Below are 20,087 nucleotides of genomic sequence, written 5' to 3'. Positions count from 1 at the left end.
GTGCGAAGGGCAGGGTGCTGGCAGTACTGGCATCATTCCTCGCCCCAGTCCTCTCTCAGGTTTATGCAGGGACAGCTTTATGCATGGCCTCAGAGCCCTGTGGGGTCTGGGCCTGGGAGCCCCCCATTCCCTGCCCAGTGGCAACCCAGGTCCACCAGGGGCTGCTGGGGCTGCCAGCACACACCTGAGCCGGCCGGCCGGGGCCTTGCAGGAGAACGTCAGCTGCCTCAACACCAGCCTGGTGATCCTGATGCTGGCCCGACGGAAAGAGAGGCTGCCCCTGTACCTACGGCTGCTGCAGCGGATGGAGCACAGCAAGAAGTACCCTGGCTTCCTGCTCAACAACTTCCACAACCTGCTGCGCTTCTGGCAGCAGCATTATCTGCACAAAGACAAGGACAGTACCTGCCTGGAGAATGTGAGTGCCCCACCCAGCTGGCTGGAGGGCAGGGTGCGTGGTCCCTGCTTGGGGCATGTGGCGGGTAACTCTTTGTCCCCTTACTATGGCCCTCCCCCGGGTGGGTGCCAGGCTCCTAGAGGAACCACCCCCTAGCCCTTCTCTCTCTGCTCAGAGCTCCTGCATCAGCTTCTCATACTGGAAAGAGACTGTGTCCATCCTGCTGGACCCAGACCGCCAGTCGCCCTCTGCCCTTGTCAGCTACATTGAGGAGCCCTACATGGACATAGACAGGGACTTCACTGAGGAGTGACCTTGGGCCAGGCCTCGGGAGGCTGCTGGGCCAGGGCCAGTGCGGGTGAGCGTGGTGTATGTGCCGCACGCCCTGCCGTGTCCCCACCCCTCCCCTGCCTTCCTGCCGCTCTCTGCCTGCCCCAGGTCTTCCGGTACAGGCTTAGTGGGAGGGAGTGTCTAGAAGGCCTCAGCCCCTGGGTCTGAGGGCCCAAGGTCATTGTGGAACCTTAGTTCCTTCAAGATCCCCGTGATAAGGACAGGGGTGCAATGCCCACCCTTCCTTCAGAACCTTGGGGCCCTGGCCCAGCCAGAGGCGAGGGGACTTTTAAAAATAGCTCTGTCGAGCTCCTGCCCAGTCTCTTGGCCGTCAGTCCTGGGATGGGGAGGGAGATACGGGCACCTTCCCCCAGTCTGTGAGCCAAGCTTGGCCTGGCCTTTGGGCCCAAGCAAAGGCTTCTGAGCCCTGGGCAGGGTGGGGGACGCCGGAGAACGCTACCTTCCCCCAGGCCCGCCCGCCTACCTGTCCCTCCCTCGTTTTCCTTTAGCTCCTCTGGTTCTGTTTGCTCCTTGGCCGCTGTGTTCATCCCAGTGGGTGCCCCAGAATTGGGGGGCCTTTTCCTTCCATCCCTTGGGGTACAGGATGGCTGTGCCCCTGCCCCAGCCCCCGGGCAGCGTCTCCTGCCTGAGCCCAGACACAGGAACCTGCCTGGAGCGTACCCGTGGCTCCTCCTTGTGTTGCCAATTTATTAACAACAAATAAACCAATTAAATGGAGACTATTAAAGAACTTTATTTTAAATGACTGATGTGGACCTGATTTTTGTCTGTGGGACCATGTGCTCCCCTCTCCTGAGCCCCAAAGAATGAGGAGGAAGCCGGCTAGAGCTGCAGAGGAGGCGCTTATTCAGAGTTCAGCAGGTGAAGAGGCAGCAGGTGAGGGGCAGACAGCAGGTGTCCCTCTTCAGAGCTCAGGGGTTCAAGTTCCAGTCACTCCTTGTGCTGAGGGGAGAAGGGTGGCTGAGTGAGCTGGACTGCCAGCCCTCGCGTGCAGGGGGCAGGGTGGTGCCTGGACCACCGCTCACCTTGTGGCCCAGGGCATCCCGGGTCCGAGCGCGCAGCTTGTTGGCCTGGGTTTCTGCCATGTCGGCCCGCTCCTCCGCGTCATCCAGCTCGTGCTGGGCCTTCCGATACTTCGCCAGGTTAGTGCTGGCCTGCTGCTCCTGGGGGCACAGGCAGGCCGGGTCACCCTTGGGTAACTGAGATGGTCTCTCTGTTTCAGAAGAGACCCCACCCTGTTGCAGAAGGGGTCTGGCTTCTCTTGGGGCTCCACTCTGCTCCCACTAGCACTCCCCAAGGCCCTTCTCCCCCCTCAGGGACACCCACAGCAGGAAGAAAGGGGTTGAGACATTATTCCTCCCAGAGGTGCCCGCGTGCCAGACCTGGACCAGAAAGGGAACGCACACGGGGTCCGATCAGAGACAGAGCTGGGTCTCATCTCTTGCTGTTAGAGCTGTGAGAAACTCTTCCCACTGGGGCAGGTGGGTCATGAGCTAGGTCACCGCCCGTGGAGGCAGCCTGCCTACACCCAGTGCCAACACTGGGAGGCGCCGGGCCAGAGGCGGAGTGGGGCAGGAGGCTGCTGGCCTCTCGCCTGGGGCCAGCCTTGAAGTTGAGTTACCACAGGTGTCCTACCCAGGCTCCAGGGACCCAGACCCACCCTGTGCACTCACCGCCTCCTCAAACTGCCGTTTGTAGCTCTTGACCTTGTTCTGCAGCTTGTCCACCAGGTCCTGCATGCGGGCCAGGTTCTTCCTGTCCTCCTCCGCCTGCACAGGCATAGGGGACTGAGGTCTTGCCCAGACCAAGTCAGCTCTCGGGCCACCGCCTCTGAGCTGGACCTAGTCACCCACCTGGTACGCGAGCTCCTTTACCCGGCGCTCGTGTTTCCGCACCCCCTTGAGGGCCTCAGCGTGTTTCTTCTGCTCAGCATCGAGCTCGGCCTCCAGCTCCCGCACCTGGAAGCACCCATTACATGAGCCTGACGCCTCAGCCAGCCTTAGGCTACCCACGTGCAGGGGGTCGGGATGCCCCACGCACCTTGGCCTCTAGCTTCTGCACCTGCTTCTTCCCACCCCGGAGGGCAGCTTGTTCCGCTTCCTCAAGCCGTGCCTGTAGCTCCCGCACCGTCTGCTCCAGGGTCTTCTTCATCCGTTCCAGGTGTGCGCTGGTATCCTGCTCCTTCTTCAGCTCCTCTGCCATCATGGCCGCCTGTGGGGGGAGGCGGTGAATGGCCACAAGGTGACTGGCCAAAGTGGAAGTCCCTTTGGGCTCTGAACGGCCCCCCGACCCCACCCGCCGCACAGCCTTAGCCCAGCCTCACATCGGTGATGGCCTTTTTGGCCTTCTCCTCAGCTTCCCGCCTCTCCTGGGCGGCCTCCTCCACCTCTCCGCTCAGTTGGGCCAAGTCCACCTCTAGTTTCTTTTTCTGGTTCAGGAGGCCTGTGTTCTGGGAGGAAGCGGAGCCTCAGTGTCAGCCAGCAGGTGGCCACCCTACGTACCCCAGTGAAGTGCTGTCCTCACCTGCGAATGCAGGAGGTTGAGGCGCTCTGTGGCCTCCAGCAGCTCCTGTTCCGCCAGCCTCCGGCTGCGCTCGCCCTGCTCCAGGACAGCCCGCAGCTCTTCCAGCTCCGTAGCCAGCAGCGTGCCCCGTCGCTCCAGCGCTTGTGCCTGCTCCCGGAACTCAGCCGACAGCCGCTGCTCCTCGTCCCGCCCTGCCTGCTCCTCCTTGAGTTGGGCCTGCAGCAACCGTGTGGCCGCCTGTGCCTCCGTGGCCTGGCGGGTGGCATGGCCCAGCTGCAGCTCCAGGTCGTTGAGGTCGCCCTCCATCTTCTTCTTGAGCCGCAGTGCCTCGTTGCGGGCCCGGGTCTCTGCATCCAGGGAGGCTTGCAGGGACTCCACTGCTCGCTGGTGGTTGCGCCTGCAGGAGGGAGATGGGACGGAGTGCGAGGTTCAGCCATCGAAAAGCAGCAGGCACAGCACCACCCCTGCTCTTACAAATGCCCACGGAATGCTGGAGACATCCATTTTTGGAATTAGGGACTCGTCCATCCCTGGTTTCAAGTCCCTTGTGACTTCCTGTTCCCCGTTAAGCAAGTTCACAGGCAAGAGAGAGGCTCTGGAGCAGACATGTGGGCTGAACTCTGGCTCGCCCCCTACGGGCAAGTCTCCTGGGCTCTCCAAGGCTCACCTCCAGACGGGACAGTTATCCTGACCTGAGAAAGTTGGGTGGGAGGAGCAGACTAGTGGCCCTGCCAGGCTGGGCGCACAGCAGGGGCTCAGCAAACACTTTCCTTCCTTTCTCCCACTCAGGTGGCTGGGATGGGAAGGGCTGTTAGCCCTGGGGACAACCGATGGACCCCTGGATGGTGGTGGGTAGGGATGGCCAGAGCTCCCAAACCTCAGGTTAGTGCACTCCTCGTCTTTTTCAGCCAGTTTTCGGTCCACTTCCGCCTTGACCTGGGATAGCTCCAGCTGGATCCGAAGAGTCTTGGTCTCCTCCAACTCCAGGGCCCCCTGAGGAGCAGAGTAGGCAGTTTGGCCCTGAGCGTGTCTTCCAGGAGGAAGGAGGCCCAGGAAGCAGTGGGTCCCTCTCAACCCCAAGCCACCCCTGTGGCCAGCCCCTACCTCGGCCTCCTCCAGTGCAGCCTGGAGCTCGCTCTTCTCCCCTTCCAGTGCCTTCTTCGCTTTCTCCAGCTCCTGGATGCTCTTTCCACTGAGGCTGACATGGTCTGAGAGGTCACTGATCTCCTCTGCAAAGTGGACAGGACACTGAAGAGCCACCTCAAGGCTCATGCTCCAACCCAGCTCACATCATTTACCTCTAATTCCAGGGTGACCCCATCAGGGCACCCTGTGTAATTCCTAGGTCCTCCCAGTGACTCTGGAGCAGTTCTCTGACCTTGGGGTGGGTCATACCCTGTAGGTTCTTGTTCTCTCGCTTGAGCGTCTCCAGGGCCTCCAGAGCCTCCTCGTGTGTGTGCTGCAGCCGGAAGAGCTCGGTGCCCAGGCTGCGGGCCTCCCTCTGGGCTGCCTCCAGCTCCCGCTGCGTCTCCTCTTCCTGTCGCCGCCGCTCCTCCAGGGCCCGCTCCAAGTGCCGCTGCTTCTTGTCCAGCGCAGCCGCGGCTGAGGTTGCCCGCTCCAGCTCCAGGGTCACGTCCTCTGACTCTGTCTGCAGCCGCAGCTTGGCCTTCTCCAGTGATGAGCACTTGGCGTTCGCAGCCTCAACGCCCTCCTCTGCCTCCTGCAGCCGCAGGGCCAGTTTCTTTCTAGGCCACGGGAGCAAACGGGGTATGGGGTGTCACAGAGCGAGGCTGGTAGAAGTGTGGCCCCCACATCTCCCCTTGCCCCGTCAGGGCTCAAAGGCTCAGGTGTCACCTCGTGTGGTGATGGCCTGGCCCGCAAGACACTCACTTGGCCTCCTCCAGCTCCTCGGTCCTTTGGATGGCATCTGCCTCATACTTGCTCCTCCACTGGGCCACCTCAGCATTGGCCTTGGACAGCAGCCGCTGCAGCTCAGCCTGGCCCTCAGACTCTTCCTCGTGCTGCTCTCGCAAGAGGTCGCAGTCGTGCCGCAGAGCCTGCACAGCGTGGGCCAGCGCGCTCTTGGCCTGCAGGGACCCCAGTGACCTCAGCATCAGGCCAGGCCAGTGGCCCTGACACCCATGCCACCCTCTCTGTGGCAGCCAGTGGCCCTCCCACCTTGCTCTCCTCCTCCAGCTGCCTCCGCAGTTCCTCCAGGCTCTGGGTGGCCAAGGCCTTCCCTCTGCTCAGCTGGCTAATCAGAGACTCCTTCTCCTCGAGCAGGCGGCTCAGCTCCCCTGCAGCCCAAGGGGTGAAGCAGCCAGTCAGCTGGACGAGGGGCAGCACTGAGGCCCTGGGGTGGCCCAGCTGAGCCCCCAACCTCACCATTCTCAGTTTGCAGCCGTCCACGCTGGGTACTCGCATCTGCCAGCTGCCGCTGCAGCTCCTCCACCTTGATCTTGGCCTCACTCAGCTGATCCTCATAGGTCCGGCACAGCTTCTCTGCACTGGCCTGAGGCCCAGGGTCACAGGGCAGGACAAGTTTGTGATCAGGGTGCAGGACCTAGGCTGCCAATTACACTGGCACCTGGGATGGGGAACTAGAAGGCTGGACACGGGCTCAGGAATCTAAGAGCAGTACCCCAAGTTCAGGGTCGGAGATTCCACCGCTGGGCTATGGCTTAAAAGATGGACATCGGAAGTGAGAAGGTTGAACTAGTCTTGAGGCCAATGGGTCAGGGTGAAGTCAGGGCACTAGAGTCTAAGTCAGCTAGGGACAGTGGTCAGAGGCCAGCTGTCAGGATTAGGTGGTACAAAGGTCAAGGGTTGAGTTTGGGTGCTGGGATTCAGGACAGAAACAGTCAGGAAATTTGTTTGGTCAGAGTGCACAGGTCAAGGGCAGAGAAGTTCGAATTGGATGATGGGTCAAAGGTGACTCGGCATAGAATTTTAGAGTCAGGGTTGGGGGACAGGACTAGTGTGTGAGGGGTCAGGATCTGGTGTCGGCGTGGGGCAGTTGGGGATTAGCACTTGAAGGCAGAATGGGTTTAGAATCAGGGTGGCCATGGAGTCAGAGCTAGGGGTCAGGAGGTGACACTGAAGGCAGGTCAGAGGTCAGGATCAGGGAGGAAGCAGACACCTTGCCACGGGCCAAAGTCTCCACGCTGGCGCCCAGGTCGTCCACCTCCATGCGGAGCTCACTCTTTTCCTTTTCCAGCTTCTGCCGCACCCGCTGCAGACTGTCCACCTGCTCTCCCAGCTCTGCCGTGCTGTCTGCCTGCTTGCGCCGCAGGGCAGCCACCGTGGCCTCGTGCCGCAGCGCCGTCTCCTCCAGTTCCCGCCGCAGCCGCCCCAGCTCGGCCTCCCGCTTGCGGCAGCCCTCTCGCTGCCCCGAAGACACGCCGCCGGCCTCCTCCAGCCGCTCACTCAGCTCCTCCAGCTCTCGGGCTGCCTCTGCCCGTTGCTTCTCCACACGCGCACGGGCCGCCCGCTCTGCCTCCAGCTCCTCCTCCAGCTCCTCTGCCCGAGCCTGGGGTCAGTGGGCAACAGCTGTTACCTCCTATTATCTCCCTGGGCCTATGACACCGGTCCCCACCAGCCCCAGCTCCCCCACACCTGCAGCTTCTTGATCTTCTTCTGCAGCTGCGCCCCAAGGAGCTGCTCGTCCTCCACCCGCAGGTTCAGCTGACTCAGCTCCGAGTCCTTCCTGAAGGTCACCGAGAGAAGCATGAGCCCACCCTGGTCAATTCCCACCACCAGCCTGGCCCCGGGCTCCCTTCCAGCACACACCATGCCTGAGGCGCTGTGCACCCAGGGCGGCCCTGCGTGGCCTCCCCCATCCTCCTCTCCAGCCCTGGCCTCAGAGCCTGGCCAGGGCCTCTAGTCCACGGAGGGCAGGACACTGCCCTGGGCCCCCAGGGACCCCCATCTCTCAACCCTCCATGGTCAGCCTCTGCAGTCATGTGGAACTGATGAGAGTCCAAGGGCATGAGAAGTGGGGGCAGGCCCAGGAGGCCCCTGCCGGCCAGGGGCTCTGGTCTGCTCCCAGCCCACACCTACTTCTTGAGCTTCTCCTCCAGCTGCTGCTTGTCCTGGGCAGCATCTGTCACCGACTCCTGCGTCAGCTTCAGGTCACCCTCAAGCTTGCGCTTGGCCCGCTCCGTGTCCATACGCAGCTTCTTCTCCTGCTCCAGGGAGCACTCCAGCTGTGGACGAGGTGGCGCGGACACGCTCAGCGCCGGGCCCAGCCAGGCACCACCCTGGCTCTCCCGGTATCACCACACAGCCCTCTGCTGGGGCCCTGACTCACGTCTTCCACCTGCTGCTCCAGCCGAAGCTTGGCCTTGGCCAGCGCGCTCACACGGTCCTCCTCGGCCTGCAGGTCACCCAGGGCCTGCTGGTGGGCCTCCTGCAGAGCCTTCTTCTCCTTGGTCAGCCGGGCCACTGACTCCTCCAGTGCTGCCATCTCCTCTGTCAGGTTCTTCACCTGTGCCAAGGCCAGGGTCTCGTGGGGATGTCCTCCCACTCCCTGCTCTGAGCAGCCACCCCTTCCAGCGAGCAAGCAGGTCACTCCCCTCTGAGCCTCATTCCTTCATCCCTAAGGGATAACAGTACTGTCCTCCCCCAGTGAACCACACGGGGGCTGCTGGAAGGGTTCAGGGGCAGGCGGCTTTGGGGGATGCAGAGCTGGGGAGTGGGGGTTCCTGCCCTCAAGGAGCTGGCTGTCCTGGATCGCTAATGTTTGCTGAGCACCTACTGTGTGCTAGGCCCCCATGGTGGGGGCTAGCAAAGGCTAGTTACATTCTGACTCTAGGAGGTAAGTGCTGCTATTAACCCCATTTGACAGATGAGGAAGTTTGGACCCACAGGCAAGAAGCGACCTGCCCAGGGCTCCATAGCAGAGGCCTGGGCAGAGCCAGGAGAGGAACTGGCAGCCACCTGGCCCCACCTTGTTCTCAGTGGCCTGCTTCTCCTTCTCGGCCTTGGCCAGTGTCAGCTCCAGGTCATCGATGTCCTTCTTGAGCTCCGTGCACTCGTCCTCCAGCTTGCGCCTGCGGGCAGCCAGGTCAGCATTTACCTCCTCCTCATCCTCCAGCCGCTCGCTCAGCTCCTTCACCTTTGCCTCCAGCTGCACCTTGGACTTGATTAGCAAGTGGCAGCGCTCCTCAGCATCTGCCAAGTTGTCTTGTTCCTAGAGGGTACACGGGAATGGGTAAACCAGCCGAGGGCACTGGCCGGGCCCTGGAAAAGATGTGTCTGTCCATGCACAGGTTTGACTTAGCTGGGCTCTGGGGGCCGAGGGATGCCTAGGACCTGCTCTTGGCCCTGAAGGGGCTCAGGTGGGATGAAGGCTTGGGTGGAGGGATGGCAGGGGCAGGAGTGGCAACTTCAAGAGGTGAATATTAGGCCAGGGACAACCCAGAGTGAGGCCTAAACAAGGGCTCTAGGAGAGAAGTGCTGGGCTGCAGCCTCCTGAGGGGGTAGAGGGTGAGCAACAGGCCCACCAAGCCCTGCACAGCCACGGAGGGGCTCAGGTACCCTCTCCCACCTCGCCGCCTCACCATTCTCTCACCACGCCCAGCTGCCCACCAGTACCCTGCGCCAACAGGTGAGTTTTGTGACCACAGGCTCATCTCTCCCTTCCCACCGATGTCCCTCCAGAGCTAGCCTGGCATGCAAGTGATACAAAGTATTTGCTGAAGGACAGAACGGCTCGGTGGGCTTGGGGAGACACTAGACCCTTGATCCGTACTCTTTGGTTATTCCTGTTACCTGCCACCTGGGTTTCTGTGGCTCTTGACTGGAGAAGGGAGCGGAGGGACGCAAGGTGGGGAGGGAGGGGCAGATGGGCCCTGCTGCAGCTGTGGCAGGAAGCCACGGCGGCACGGGTGTGGGAGCACTGCGTGTGTGAACGACAGCTGTGGCTGTGCGTGGATGTGGGCCCCCAGCCTCACCCTGTGGCACCTCTGGAGTAGGAGGGTGGATCCAGGTAAGGCCTGGGCACCCAGACCACACGGGTCTGCCCTGGCCAGGGGGGTCTGATTGGGTGTCTCCTTGGAGCAGCCTGGGGTTCACTGGGGGTGCCAGGGGCCCCAGGTCATTGAGGAAACCCCTCCTGCTGCCCCTCCCCCACTCACCGCCTGCAGCTGCAGGGCCAGGTCATTCTTTTCCTGGGTGACGCTGACGTGTGTCTCCTCCAGCTCCTGTCTCTTGGCCTCTGCGCTGGCCAGCGCCGATCGCAGCCCCCGCAGCTCTGCCCGCAGGGCCGCCAGCTCCTCCTCCGCCTGCGCCGAGCGCAGCAGTGGCTTCATCTTGAAAAAGAGCTTCATCCAGGACCAATTCTTGACGGCGTTGAAGGCACGGATGTTCCACTGGATGGTGAACAGGGCATCCCTGGGGAAGGCAGGAAGAGGCGACCGCAGGCTCCATAGTACCAGTCCCCATGCCCCCAGCACCTCCCCTGGGCAGGCTCTTCACTGGCGACCTCACTCAATCTTCCCAAACACCCTCCCAAGTAGGTCATTGAGCCTCTGCTTTCCAGGCGAGATTGAGGGAAAGGCCCAAGGTCACACAGGTGCACCTCCAGGGAGGGGGCTCACAAGCCTTGAATGTCCTGGTGGCACTGTGTTCTAAAGACAGCAGGAGTGGTAACGCCTCCCCGCCAGCTCCACGATCACTGTCTGGGCTCCCAGCCCAGCCTTGCCCACCCCTCGGCCAGCTGCGGTGGGACAGCCCTGACTCAGACGCCCCTCCACTGAACAGGGAGAACCACGATACCTATGTCTTAGGACTGTCCTGTCCTTCAAATAAGATAATCAACACAAATTCTCTTGCCCAGCACTTAAGAGTCTTGGGAAACACCTGTTGTCATTACAACCACTGCAGGCCACGCTGGGATGGAGAGACAGATGTTCTTACCCCAACTTTTGAGGTGGGGAAATGGAAGCTGGGGGGTTGAGGGGCACAAAACAGAACCTCACCCCTTCAGAGACACATCCAACTAGCCACGGGGGAGATCTGGACCACAGGGTAGTATGGCAGGGCTCGAAGAGCCTGGTGGTTCCGTGAGCCAGGGGACACTGGTCCCACCACAAGCCCTGTCCCCATCCCTGCCCCACACCCACCTGCCTCCAAGCAGACGCTGGTACTCAAGGCGCATGAGGCGGCCCCGGCTCCGGGCCTGCAGCAATGTTAGGACCTTGGCCAGACGCTGGTCGCGAAGCTCCTCCAGGATGCCCAGAAGCCCGGCCTTGAAGAACACCTGGCACGGGGGAGCCAGGAGGGGAGGCAGGTGTAGCCTCCAAGCACCCAGGCATGTCTCCTGTGCAGGGTGACCACCCCCCCCCCCCATCAGTCAGCCCTAACTCCTGTGCTCCCTGACCTTGGTGTGGCCGAACTGGTACTGGGTGTGGTCGATGTCCAGGGAGCCCAGCAGCTTCTCCGTGGCCTTCCTGCTGTCCATGAAGGTGTCATCTGGGATGGCTCCGGGGTTCAGGATGCGGTACCTGGGAGAGCGGGAAGGGCTGGTGGGGAGGGGGCTGGGCAGGGCCAAGGACTGGGGAGGCTGTGGGGGGCCTCTCTGGCTCTAAAATGTGTGCCCTTTCTGCCCCCCTCAGGCTGTTGATACCAGCAGGGCGGAGGAGGAAGGTGACTGTGTAAGGGAAGCTAGGGAGGAGCCCGCGCCGGGGCAGGAAGACACCCACCGCTGCCGGAAGTCAGCATACAGCAGCCTGTTGGGGAACCCTTGGCGGCAGATCCGGATCCCCTCCAGAACCCCATTGCAGCGCAGCTGGTGTAGCACCAAGAAGGCATCCATGACCCCTGGACAGGTGGGAGTTAAAAGGTTAGAGGTCAGTAGACACTTCATGCCTCAAAGAAAGACCACAAGTCCATACAAGGGGCTCTGCAGAAAGGGAAGAGCCGGTTTCTCGTCGGCCCTGACCCCTCCCTTCAATGTTGGCCCACTACCACCACCCACCTGGCCCCGGGGTGGCTACCTGGGGTCTTATTCTCATTGGGGACAATGCACCGGACGAAGTGGGGCTGTGTGGCCCGCAGGTTGGTCATCAGCTTGTTGAGGTTCTCCTGGAGAGGTCAGAAGACACACGGGGCAGACTTGGAAACCGCAGTGGATCAGCCCACTAAGGACTGGGGCCAGGCGCCTAAGCGTGCCTCCACACGTCTGTCCTTTCGCTCTGTTCCCGTGCCCTCTGACTCTTCTGCTTGACTGGTCCCTGTCACCGAGATCTTCACTTCCCCACCAGGCCCCCCCCAAACCCTGCCCAGGCAGCAGGTGGACGGGAAGCAGCACAGACTTGCTGTGATGTTCACGTGGAGACGAGTTAAACATCACTGCAAGTCTTAACGGCCGCCCGCCCAGGGTGCAGGGGACAGAGCGGGGAGCGAGGGCCAGGCTGGAGGCTGCGGGGCACGGCCTGCTCGGGAACCAGACCGGGCCTCACCTTGTGCACCTGGGACACGGTCTGGAACGATGCTGCCTTTTTACGCTTCTCTTTCACCCCAGACTTTGGAGGCTCAGCTGGAGGAGACATAAATACCAGTCATTCTGGGGCTTTCACTCTGTGCATCCCCTACAGAGTGGCAGTCTAGTACTCACTGGAGCAGGAGCCCGCATAGTTCTCATAGAGGGTAGCCAAGAGCTTGTTCTGTGACTTTTGGAAGATGGGGACCACTGTCTCATTCAGCGGATCCTTGTTCTTCTCCAGCCAGCCCACAATGCTATAAGGCACCTGGCGGAGATGGGACAGGAGCTGAGCCACGGCGGGGAAACCCAGAAGAGGGAGGAGAAAGGCCACGAGCAGAGGCTCCAACAGGCACCTACCACGCCGGCATAGTGGACCACCTCAAAGTGGGCCTGGTATTTGCGCTTCTTGTCAGGTCTTGGCTGCTGGAAGTTGGGCGACTTTCCTGCATGGTTATCATAGAGCTTGGCCCGGAAGCTGGCGTCTGAGGCCTTGGGGAACATGCACTCCTCCTCCAGGATGGACAGGATGCCGAGCGGCTGGGGAACAAGCGGAAGGTCCTCCATCACACCAGCCCGGCCTCCCGGAGCCCCGTCTTCTGGGAGCCTTCCCAGACACCCCACCTCAGCCACCTGCCAGAAGGACAAGACCAGACCTGCACCCAGCAGCCCAGTCTTCTAAGACAGAAAGAAAAATCTGTAGCTTGGCCTTCGACCTCTTCTGCACAATTTGCAGCTCTTTGTCCTCCTCGGTTATGAGACCTGTGCAAACTCACTGGTGCCTCTGTGCCCACTCACTCCCGCCCCCATGATCTCACACCCACTCACACACAACACACAGAGAGCAGCTGAGTTCAAATGGGGGCCGCCTCACTTACTAGCTGTGGGGCCCTTAGACCTCCCTAAGCCTCAGTTTCCTGACCTGCAAAATGGGGAAATGAATACTTTGTGCTGCTGTAACAGCAAAAAAAAAAAAAAAAATCTGTCAACCACCTAAATAAGTGCCCAACAGGAGATTCCAGAAATGCGCTGTCTGGAAATCCTCTCCTGCGTGAACTATTGTGCCTTCTTCAACGATGTTCAACGTGCAAACTGCATTTGCAGAGAAAAAGAGGGGAAAGGAGCCTGGGCCCTTCGAGAGAACTGAGGCCCAGGGTGCAGGACTTGGAGGAAACCAGCCAACGTGCCATGATTCTGCTTGTGTCAGGATTGAGGGGAACGTTTTCCCCCTTCAATTCTGTCTTTTCACATTTTTCTTCTTCCACTCTTTACACAAGGAGAGACATATGTAATATTTCACAATCGCATAAACAGACAAGTCAGCACGTGCTACTCCGCCCTGCTCCCATGGCAGTTCTATGGGTCCAGTGAAATTGTGGCTGCCACAGGGCCTTGGAAACTGCAGAATTGTGTCCAGCCTCAAGGGGCTATGGTCAACAGCACTGGGAGGCACACTCACACACTCGCAGTCTTGCTCGCACATATTCACCAACATGCTTTCACACAGGCTCCAGCACCCTATCACACACCTGCACACATTCCTATTCATGGCACGTACACAGACCTGGTCACAGCCAAACACTCGCACAAGCTCACTTCGGTGCACAATCACACACACGCACACTTGCATGCACTCGCTCCCTGCACCCACACTCGCTGCCAGTGGCAGTGAGCTTGCCCCGGGCTTCACCTTCTCAATGAGGTCAATGCAGGGCTGCAGGTCCAGGCCGAAGTCGATGAAGACCCAGTCGATGCCCTCCCGCTTGTACTCCTCCTGCTCCAGCACGAACATGTGCTGGTTGAAGAACTGCTGCAGCTTCTCGTTGGTGAAGTTGATGCAGAGCTGCTCGAAGCTGTTAAACTGTAGAAGGAGGTGCCGGCTCAGCCAGCCTCCTTGCAGATGGGGACAGGAAGGCCCAGGGACAGGGATGTACATGAGTTCACCAGACGCCAGGCAGAAGCCCGGGGCTGCTGTCCCACCCGCCATGGTCCTCCACCCCAGGGAAAACAGAGCCAGGGGGTGGGCCTGCTCTCACCTCAAAGATCTCAAAACCAGCGATATCCAGGACCCCAATGAAGAACTGCCGGGGCAGCTTTGTGTCCAGTGTCTGGTTGATCCGAGACACCAGCCACCGGAATAGCCGGTCGTAGGTGGCCTTGGCCAGAGCCCCCACGGCAAACACCACCTGCAGGGGTGAGGACGCTGGGCTGGGACCTGGCAGGGAGGGGCCCTGCCCCAGCTGTTTCCAGGCGGGCCCTGGCCTGCAAACGGCTCACCTGCTCCACGCTCTGGCCCTTGGTCACATACTCGTTCCCCACACGCACTCGGGGGTGCAGAAGGCCTTTGAGGAGGTCCCCACTGTTGACTCCCATCAGGTAGGCTGCCTTGTCAGCACCTGGTGGGGCACACAGGTGTGATGAAGAGGAAGAAGCCATGAATTTGAGCACCTTGGGGCTCAACTGGCCTCAGCCTGGCATTAGGAGAGGGAGGCTGGGAGGAGTCAAGTTCAGGGCCAGCAAATTATACAGCTTAGGAAGGAGAGGGTCTGGAGTTGAGAAGTAAGGGGTTACAATCAGAGCCAGCTAACACTAAGGTTGAAGATCGTGGACGACGGTTAGGGTTAATGGTCAAGGACAGGACATTGGGATCAGGACCCCTCACTCTCTGTGCCGTCAGCCTCGGCCTGCTCTTCCCGCTGCTTCTGCTTGAACTTCATGTTACCGAAGTGCAGGAGGGCACCCACAATCTTATAGCAGGCACACTTCTCATCCACGCTGAAGCCCAGGATGTCCATGGCGTGCTGTAGTGTGGGACAGCGGGATCAGGGGCGTCTGGGCTCTTCCAGGGTCCAGCCAAGCTGAGGGCACTCTGACCGCTCCCCGGTCTCTGCCCAGCCCCGCGTGGCCCCACGCTGGGGTCGCCAGCTCTGCTCCCACCCCAGACGTACGTCCGTGGCCATGAGCTCCTCCCCATCATTCATGTTGTCCACGGTGATGACACCCTGACTGCAGAAGTGGTAGTCGTAGGGGTTCATAGACAGAAGCAGCATGTCTAGGGTACATGGGGTGGAGAAGGTGGGTCCCACCATGTTTGCTTGGCCATCCTCCACCCCTGTCCCACTATGGCAGGTCCTGGGGGCCAGCCCCACAGGGGGCCAGGGCCTTCCCAGGACTTTATAGTCTGTTTCTCACCCCACCCCCACATTCATGGCCTCTTTACAGTTCTCTGAGGAAGGCGTCTCAGTCCCTACATCTCATCCATCCCTCCCCTACCATTTATGGCCAGCCCTCTCGCCCAGACCCTGAGTTGAGGCACAGTGAGGACCAGACTCTGCCCTGCAGGGGCTTGCAAGAGAGGGGAGCCTAGATGGAGCCATTGGAGCCTTCCTCGGTGCTGGGTGGGGCCTCTCTAGTCCCAGGACTGCAGGAGGGACAATCCTGCAAGGGCAGTGGCAGTACAGGGCCAACCCCCTGCAAGGAGCACAGGGCTCGACAATAACCAGGAGACCCAGGAAGGGAGTGAGGGGAACAGAAGTGGCTCAGAGGAAAGACAGGATGCCACATCCCAGGCCCTGGTCTGATGGGGGCGGGGCAGCCCTCAAGCCCACCCAGCCCTCCGTGCTCTGCCTCCCACCCTATCCACCCCGGCCCTCACCCTGCAGCTCTGGCTTCTTCCCTGAGAGGATCTGGTAGTAGACGTGGTAGCCACGCTCCCCGGGCAGCTGGAAGATCACCCTCGACTTCTCCAGGAGATCTGGGAGACAGGGAGGCGCTGGCCCACCACCCTCTGCACCTCCCCAGAGCAGGTCGCCCCAGTGGGGCTGGAGGGGCAGGCAGGGGTGTCAGTGAGGGGCGGGGGGCGTGTAGAAGCACTGTCTGTGCACATCCATTTGTACTAAGAATGTCCCTCCATCTGGGCCCACATCACAATGAGGGAATGTGTGTGTATCCATCTGTACATCTGTGTGTAACTGCATGTGGGTGTGTGAACATGGGTGTCTGCTGGGGGAGGTTTATCTCTCCATCCTTTCATCTGTGTTTCACTCCTTCATCCACGACCATATTCCTTCCCTCCAGAGCAGGCTGGTGAGTCTGCATGTGGTCAGTCAGGGCATGGACTAGGATGTTCCCTGCCCATCGCCATGTGCCTGAGCTTATCCATCAGGATCTGGCCACAAATCTCAAGGTGGGGAGTAGCCACTGTGGCGGCTCCTCCGTCTGTGGAGCTGGGCTGGGTGAGGCGGGATGGGCGTTAGGAGGGGCTCCTGTCCCAGGAAGGATGGGGTCTCCGTGTGGAGAGAGGAGGCTTGGGCAGGACGGGGCACAGGCCTACCCGACTGGGGCCGGAGGAAAGACTGGGATGGTGCAAGGGCCCAGCCTAACTAGCCAAATAAGGGTTTGGGTCTCCATCTTAAGGGGATGGGATCCAGAAAAGAGTTCTAAGTAGGAACACAATGTGGTCAGATTAGCATCCACGGAAAGGTCACTCTGGCTGGAAGATCAAGCAGAGGAACGGAGGCTGGGAGACCACACAGAGGCTGGTGGAATGTTCCCCGTGACAGGTGAGGTGGCCTGAGCTGGGCAGTGGCCGGGGGATGGAGAGACATGCCTGAGACAGGCAGAGCCCCGAGGACTCGATGGGTGCGCAGTCGGAGCAGAAAGCCTCGGGCCGGCCTCTGTCGCCATCCCCGCCTGCCCTCTCCCTCACTCGCCCAGACTCACAGCTGTCAATATCTGCAGACGCCAGCTTCCCAGAGGGTCCGAAGTGAATGCGGATGAACTTGCCCTGTGGGCAGATGTGCGGGCTCAGTCAGCAGGCCCAGCCCGTGCTGCCCTGGCTGCTGAAGGCTCCCCGCTGCTGGTCCCGCTCCACCACCCGCCTCTCCCACCGTGGCCACTCACGAAGCGGGATGAGTTGTCGTTCCGCAGGGTCTTGGCGTTGCCAAAAGCCTCCATCGCGGGGTTAGCCTCAATGATTTGATCCTCGAGGGTGCCCTGGTGGGGTGAGGGGTGCTCACTGACTGGGACCCCAGATCGGCCCATCCCAGACAACCTGTGGTCCGGAAGGGGAAGGGCAGGGTCCCCAGGACCTCATAATTGTCACCTGCCCCGCTCACACTGGCCCCGTACTCACCCCAGTCTTTGTGGCCAGAAATTGCTGGGGGGAGAAGGAAGACAATGTTAGAGGGTGTGAGGTCTCACCAGGCCGGGGTGGCAATGGTTAGCAGGGCAGTGAACATGAGCCCCTCACCCCACTCCCCATGCCTCACCCTCCCAGGACTGTTACAAGGAGAAATGCTAGAAAGTAGGAGCAGGCATGGCAGGGGGATGAGTCTGGGGGAGGGAGTCTTCCACTGGCAGCCCTTCCCCTCCCCCAGCCGTCTCTGGCCTCTTCCTTATCCCTTTATTTCCCACACTCCAGGAAGTAGCCCTTGCCCCAGGCCCTGCAGGTTCCTGACTAAAATCTACTTTCCTTCAGAGCCCAGTGCAAATGCCCCCTCCTCTAGGAAGCCTTCCCTGATGCTCTTCAGCTGGAGATCTCTTTTGCCTGAACCCTCTTACCCGCACCTCCCCCTGTAACGGCCCTTCTCCACACTTCGCCTTTGTGTTGTGATTAGACACGTCTGTGCTGCACCTACTATTATTCAAAGTGGCCCTGCCACTCTGCCCTGCTAGATGCCTGCTCGTACCCTGCTTTGCAAATGAGGAATTAAGCCTCATAGCAGGTGAGGTTGGGGAGGGGGGGACGTCAGAACAGGCACTGAGCCCGGGCGCCTTCCTCCCGCAGCGCCCACAGCCACCCGTGTGTCTCCCTAGAGAGTCTTACTGAATGGAGAGAGCCCCCGCCACTTTCCTCCCCTAGCCTGGCCCTCGTCTTCCCTCCACTGCCCTTTCCTTCTCTTGACTACTCTGGATCCCAGCCGCCTGAGAAGAAAGGAAGAGGAGGCAGAATGGATTCTGCAGTGACAGATGCCATGCTACCAAGGGACTTTGGTTATTCACTCACTTCCAGAGAGCCCAGGACTTAAGCAATCGCCCCAGAGGTATTGGTGGGGTGACGGAGGCAGGTAAGAAATGGCAGGAGCCCACCCCCCAACTCCACTCCACATAATCTCAGCCAAAGATGTGGAACAGGGCTCTCCCTGGAAGGTGTGGTCAAATTTGAGGCCACAGGGCGGGGAGGTTGACAAGGTCTTTACATTCCAGAACCCACACCCTGCACCCTGCCCGGTGAGGGGTCCTTTCTGATCAGGGCCCGCCCCGCCCAGGCCCTGCCAGTTCCGGCCTCTTCCTTCCCTCCATTCCTGTTACTGGACCAAACCCCAACTCTCTGCATCCCCCTCACAGACACTTCAGGGGTTTGGAAAACGGGGTGGGGAGAGGAAGGAGGAAAAAGTACCAAAAAGTCAACAGCAAAAACAAAACAACAAAAACAACCACCACAACAACAAAAAACTGAAATAAAAATCAAAAGCCAAGAAATTCAAATGGGGAAAAAGGAAAAGGCAAAAAGAAAAAAAAAAAAGCTTAAAATGGAGAAAAGAAAAGAAAATCAGAAAAAAGAAAAATGCCCCAGAATAAAGCAAGGCTCAACTGGACCGGGAGTGGGGACTGAGTGGGAGGGGCCTAGGGCCTCTGGGAAGAAAGGGCCGCCTGTTTCCGGGGTGGATTCAGGGAGGGGCACACAGGGATCGAACCATTGGCCTGGGGTATAGGAATGAATATTGTACCTCAAAAACCAAAAAAAACAAAAAAAAAACCCAATACAAAACAAAACAAAAACTGGTCCCCCTAGTGTTTCAGAAATTTTCAAAAACCGTACAGAAACCACAGGGGACAAAACTGCTTCCTCCCCTGGCTGCTGGAATAGCCGGTGCCCCGGGCTCTGGCTAAACTCCACGGAAGCCTGCTGGTTTGACTGACGGCAGGTCGCTGGTGCGTGACAACCAAGAAAACAATCATTTCTTAGCAAAAGCAGCCTATCTGGTAAACTCTCGAAATATGAAGGTCATAATGGGAGGGGAAAACTAAATAAAAAGTTTAGGATCAGGGACGCTGCCCCTCCCCCCTCTGTTATGGGTGGGAACGCCAAGACAGGACCAGGACTGGGGGACACAGCGTGGCAGAGGGGGCCGTAGCCTCTCTGGTCAAGCCTTGCTCAGGCCAGAGTCCCCCACCAGGGTGGAAGGCTCAGGCAGGGCTGAGAGCTCTAGGGAATCAACTTAAAAAGAAAAAGAAAAAGAAAAGGAAAAAAGGAGGAGAAAGACACAAAAAGAAAAACAGAAGCAGCGGCGAGCAGCGCCCAAGTGGGCGAGTCTTACGGCCTTCTTGCCCGGCCCGTCTCCCAGGGCAGCGACGATGGCAAAGTACTGAATGACCCGCTTGGTGTTAACCGTCTTACCGGCCCCCGACTCTCCGCTTGGACAACACAAACATGAGTCACCAATGCCCATCTGGCCACTCTGAGCCCTCCCTTCCCCCAGTGCCCCACCCCACAAGTGGGGCCCTTCTGCCCTCCCCCCACCCAGCTCCCAAGTTAGGACCCCAACTTGAAACCTCTCCCGAAGGGCGCAGCCCTGGGAAGTTCTGAGCAGTTTACAAAGCAAGCCAGTGCAGCTCATCCTGGTCAGATGAGAACACACCTAATGCGGCTGCTCACTGAGCACAAACTTAGTGCCAGGCACTGGGGCAAGTGCTGTATCTATGTTGGCTCATTTAAGCCTTAGAAACCTGTAAGATAGGCACCATTACCACCTCCGTTTTATGGCTAAGAAAATGGGTTCAGAGAAGCTATGTGGCTGTCCCTGCCCTGTGCCAGGGTGGACATGAACTTGCTGGCTCTGCAGGGTGGGTGGGTAGGATTGCTCTGCCTTTGCTGATTGGACTCTGAGGCCTCAGGGTACCAGCAGGAGGAAGTGAACATAGAACATGAACCCAGGTCTTTCTGGTTCCAAAGACCATGCCCTTAACCACCAACCTGCACACACACACACACACACACACACACACACACACAAACAATATTCATATTGGCTTGGTGGGACGTGAACTTGGCATGTTAGAATTCAACCACTTTCCCATGGAGGCAAAGAAAGGATCAGAAATAAGACCCAGAGGTAAGGAGATGATAAGGAGGAGGACAAAAAAAGGAATCTCCCACCTGGAACCAGAATCAGAACTCCCAAAAGATCAGTGTGGGAGAAGATTCTAGGCCCTGGGGAGATGGGTCTCAGGGCTGGCGACCATTCTGGTGCTTGGGAGTCTCTTCTCTGCTCACTGTCCATAACTTGTCTACCCAGGATGGGAGCAGAGAATGTGCTCTAATTTAGCTTC

At 59.6% G+C, this 20,087-nt stretch overlaps 2 protein-coding genes across 4 annotated transcripts in view; one reads left to right on the top strand and one right to left on the bottom strand.

The window, feature by feature from the left end:
- Window positions 1-1,493, top strand: part of TRPC4AP (transient receptor potential cation channel subfamily C member 4 associated protein) — a 76,707-nt gene extending 75,214 nt beyond the window's left edge. For both annotated transcript variants that reach the window (XM_053671338.1, XM_053671337.1), the window contains exons 18-19: window positions 212-418; window positions 573-1,493. In XM_053671338.1, coding sequence (XP_053527313.1) covers window positions 212-418; window positions 573-710 — 345 coding nt within the window. In that variant the 3' untranslated portion in view covers window positions 711-1,493. The remainder of the gene's footprint in view (window positions 1-211; window positions 419-572) is intronic.
- MYH7B (myosin heavy chain 7B) overlaps window positions 1,462-20,087 on the bottom strand; it is a 21,797-nt gene continuing 3,171 nt past the window's right edge. Inside the window, exons 6-41 of one of the 2 annotated variants that reach the window (XM_037164640.2) lie at window positions 19,076-19,172; window positions 16,888-16,911; window positions 16,656-16,748; window positions 16,476-16,539; window positions 15,409-15,507; window positions 14,702-14,805; window positions 14,416-14,554; window positions 14,031-14,149; window positions 13,790-13,939; window positions 13,444-13,614; window positions 12,114-12,293; window positions 11,889-12,021; window positions 11,734-11,810; window positions 11,269-11,356; window positions 10,975-11,092; window positions 10,653-10,776; window positions 10,396-10,532; window positions 9,409-9,664; window positions 8,220-8,462; window positions 7,581-7,757; window positions 7,331-7,476; window positions 6,887-6,977; window positions 6,411-6,800; window positions 5,657-5,783; window positions 5,450-5,568; window positions 5,162-5,358; window positions 4,667-5,016; window positions 4,376-4,500; window positions 4,149-4,264; window positions 3,272-3,668; window positions 3,072-3,197; window positions 2,789-2,959; window positions 2,602-2,706; window positions 2,422-2,517; window positions 1,774-1,911; window positions 1,462-1,690 (exon numbers count right to left, since the gene is read on the bottom strand). In XM_037164640.2, coding sequence (XP_037020535.2) covers window positions 1,679-1,690; window positions 1,774-1,911; window positions 2,422-2,517; window positions 2,602-2,706; window positions 2,789-2,959; window positions 3,072-3,197; window positions 3,272-3,668; window positions 4,149-4,264; window positions 4,376-4,500; window positions 4,667-5,016; window positions 5,162-5,358; window positions 5,450-5,568; window positions 5,657-5,783; window positions 6,411-6,800; window positions 6,887-6,977; window positions 7,331-7,476; window positions 7,581-7,757; window positions 8,220-8,462; window positions 9,409-9,664; window positions 10,396-10,532; window positions 10,653-10,776; window positions 10,975-11,092; window positions 11,269-11,356; window positions 11,734-11,810; window positions 11,889-12,021; window positions 12,114-12,293; window positions 13,444-13,614; window positions 13,790-13,939; window positions 14,031-14,149; window positions 14,416-14,554; window positions 14,702-14,805; window positions 15,409-15,507; window positions 16,476-16,539; window positions 16,656-16,748; window positions 16,888-16,911; window positions 19,076-19,172 — 5,299 coding nt within the window. In that variant the 3' untranslated portion in view covers window positions 1,462-1,678. The remainder of the gene's footprint in view (window positions 1,691-1,773; window positions 1,912-2,421; window positions 2,518-2,601; window positions 2,707-2,788; window positions 2,960-3,071; window positions 3,198-3,271; window positions 3,669-4,148; window positions 4,265-4,375; window positions 4,501-4,666; window positions 5,017-5,161; window positions 5,359-5,449; window positions 5,569-5,656; window positions 5,784-6,410; window positions 6,801-6,886; window positions 6,978-7,330; window positions 7,477-7,580; window positions 7,758-8,219; window positions 8,463-9,408; window positions 9,665-10,395; window positions 10,533-10,652; window positions 10,777-10,974; window positions 11,093-11,268; window positions 11,357-11,733; window positions 11,811-11,888; window positions 12,022-12,113; window positions 12,294-13,443; window positions 13,615-13,789; window positions 13,940-14,030; window positions 14,150-14,415; window positions 14,555-14,701; window positions 14,806-15,408; window positions 15,508-16,475; window positions 16,540-16,655; window positions 16,749-16,887; window positions 16,912-19,075; window positions 19,173-20,087) is intronic. The other variant, XM_053671336.1, reaches the window with a different exon arrangement.

This window comes from Artibeus jamaicensis, unplaced genomic scaffold, assembly GCF_021234435.1.
Source record: "Artibeus jamaicensis isolate MK-2021 breed Jamaican fruit bat unplaced genomic scaffold, CSHL_Jam_final contig_685, whole genome shotgun sequence".
NCBI lineage: Eukaryota > Metazoa > Chordata > Mammalia > Chiroptera > Phyllostomidae > Artibeus > Artibeus jamaicensis.
Note: the sequence above shows the minus strand (reverse complement) of the source record. Positions and strands in the feature narration are given on the sequence as shown.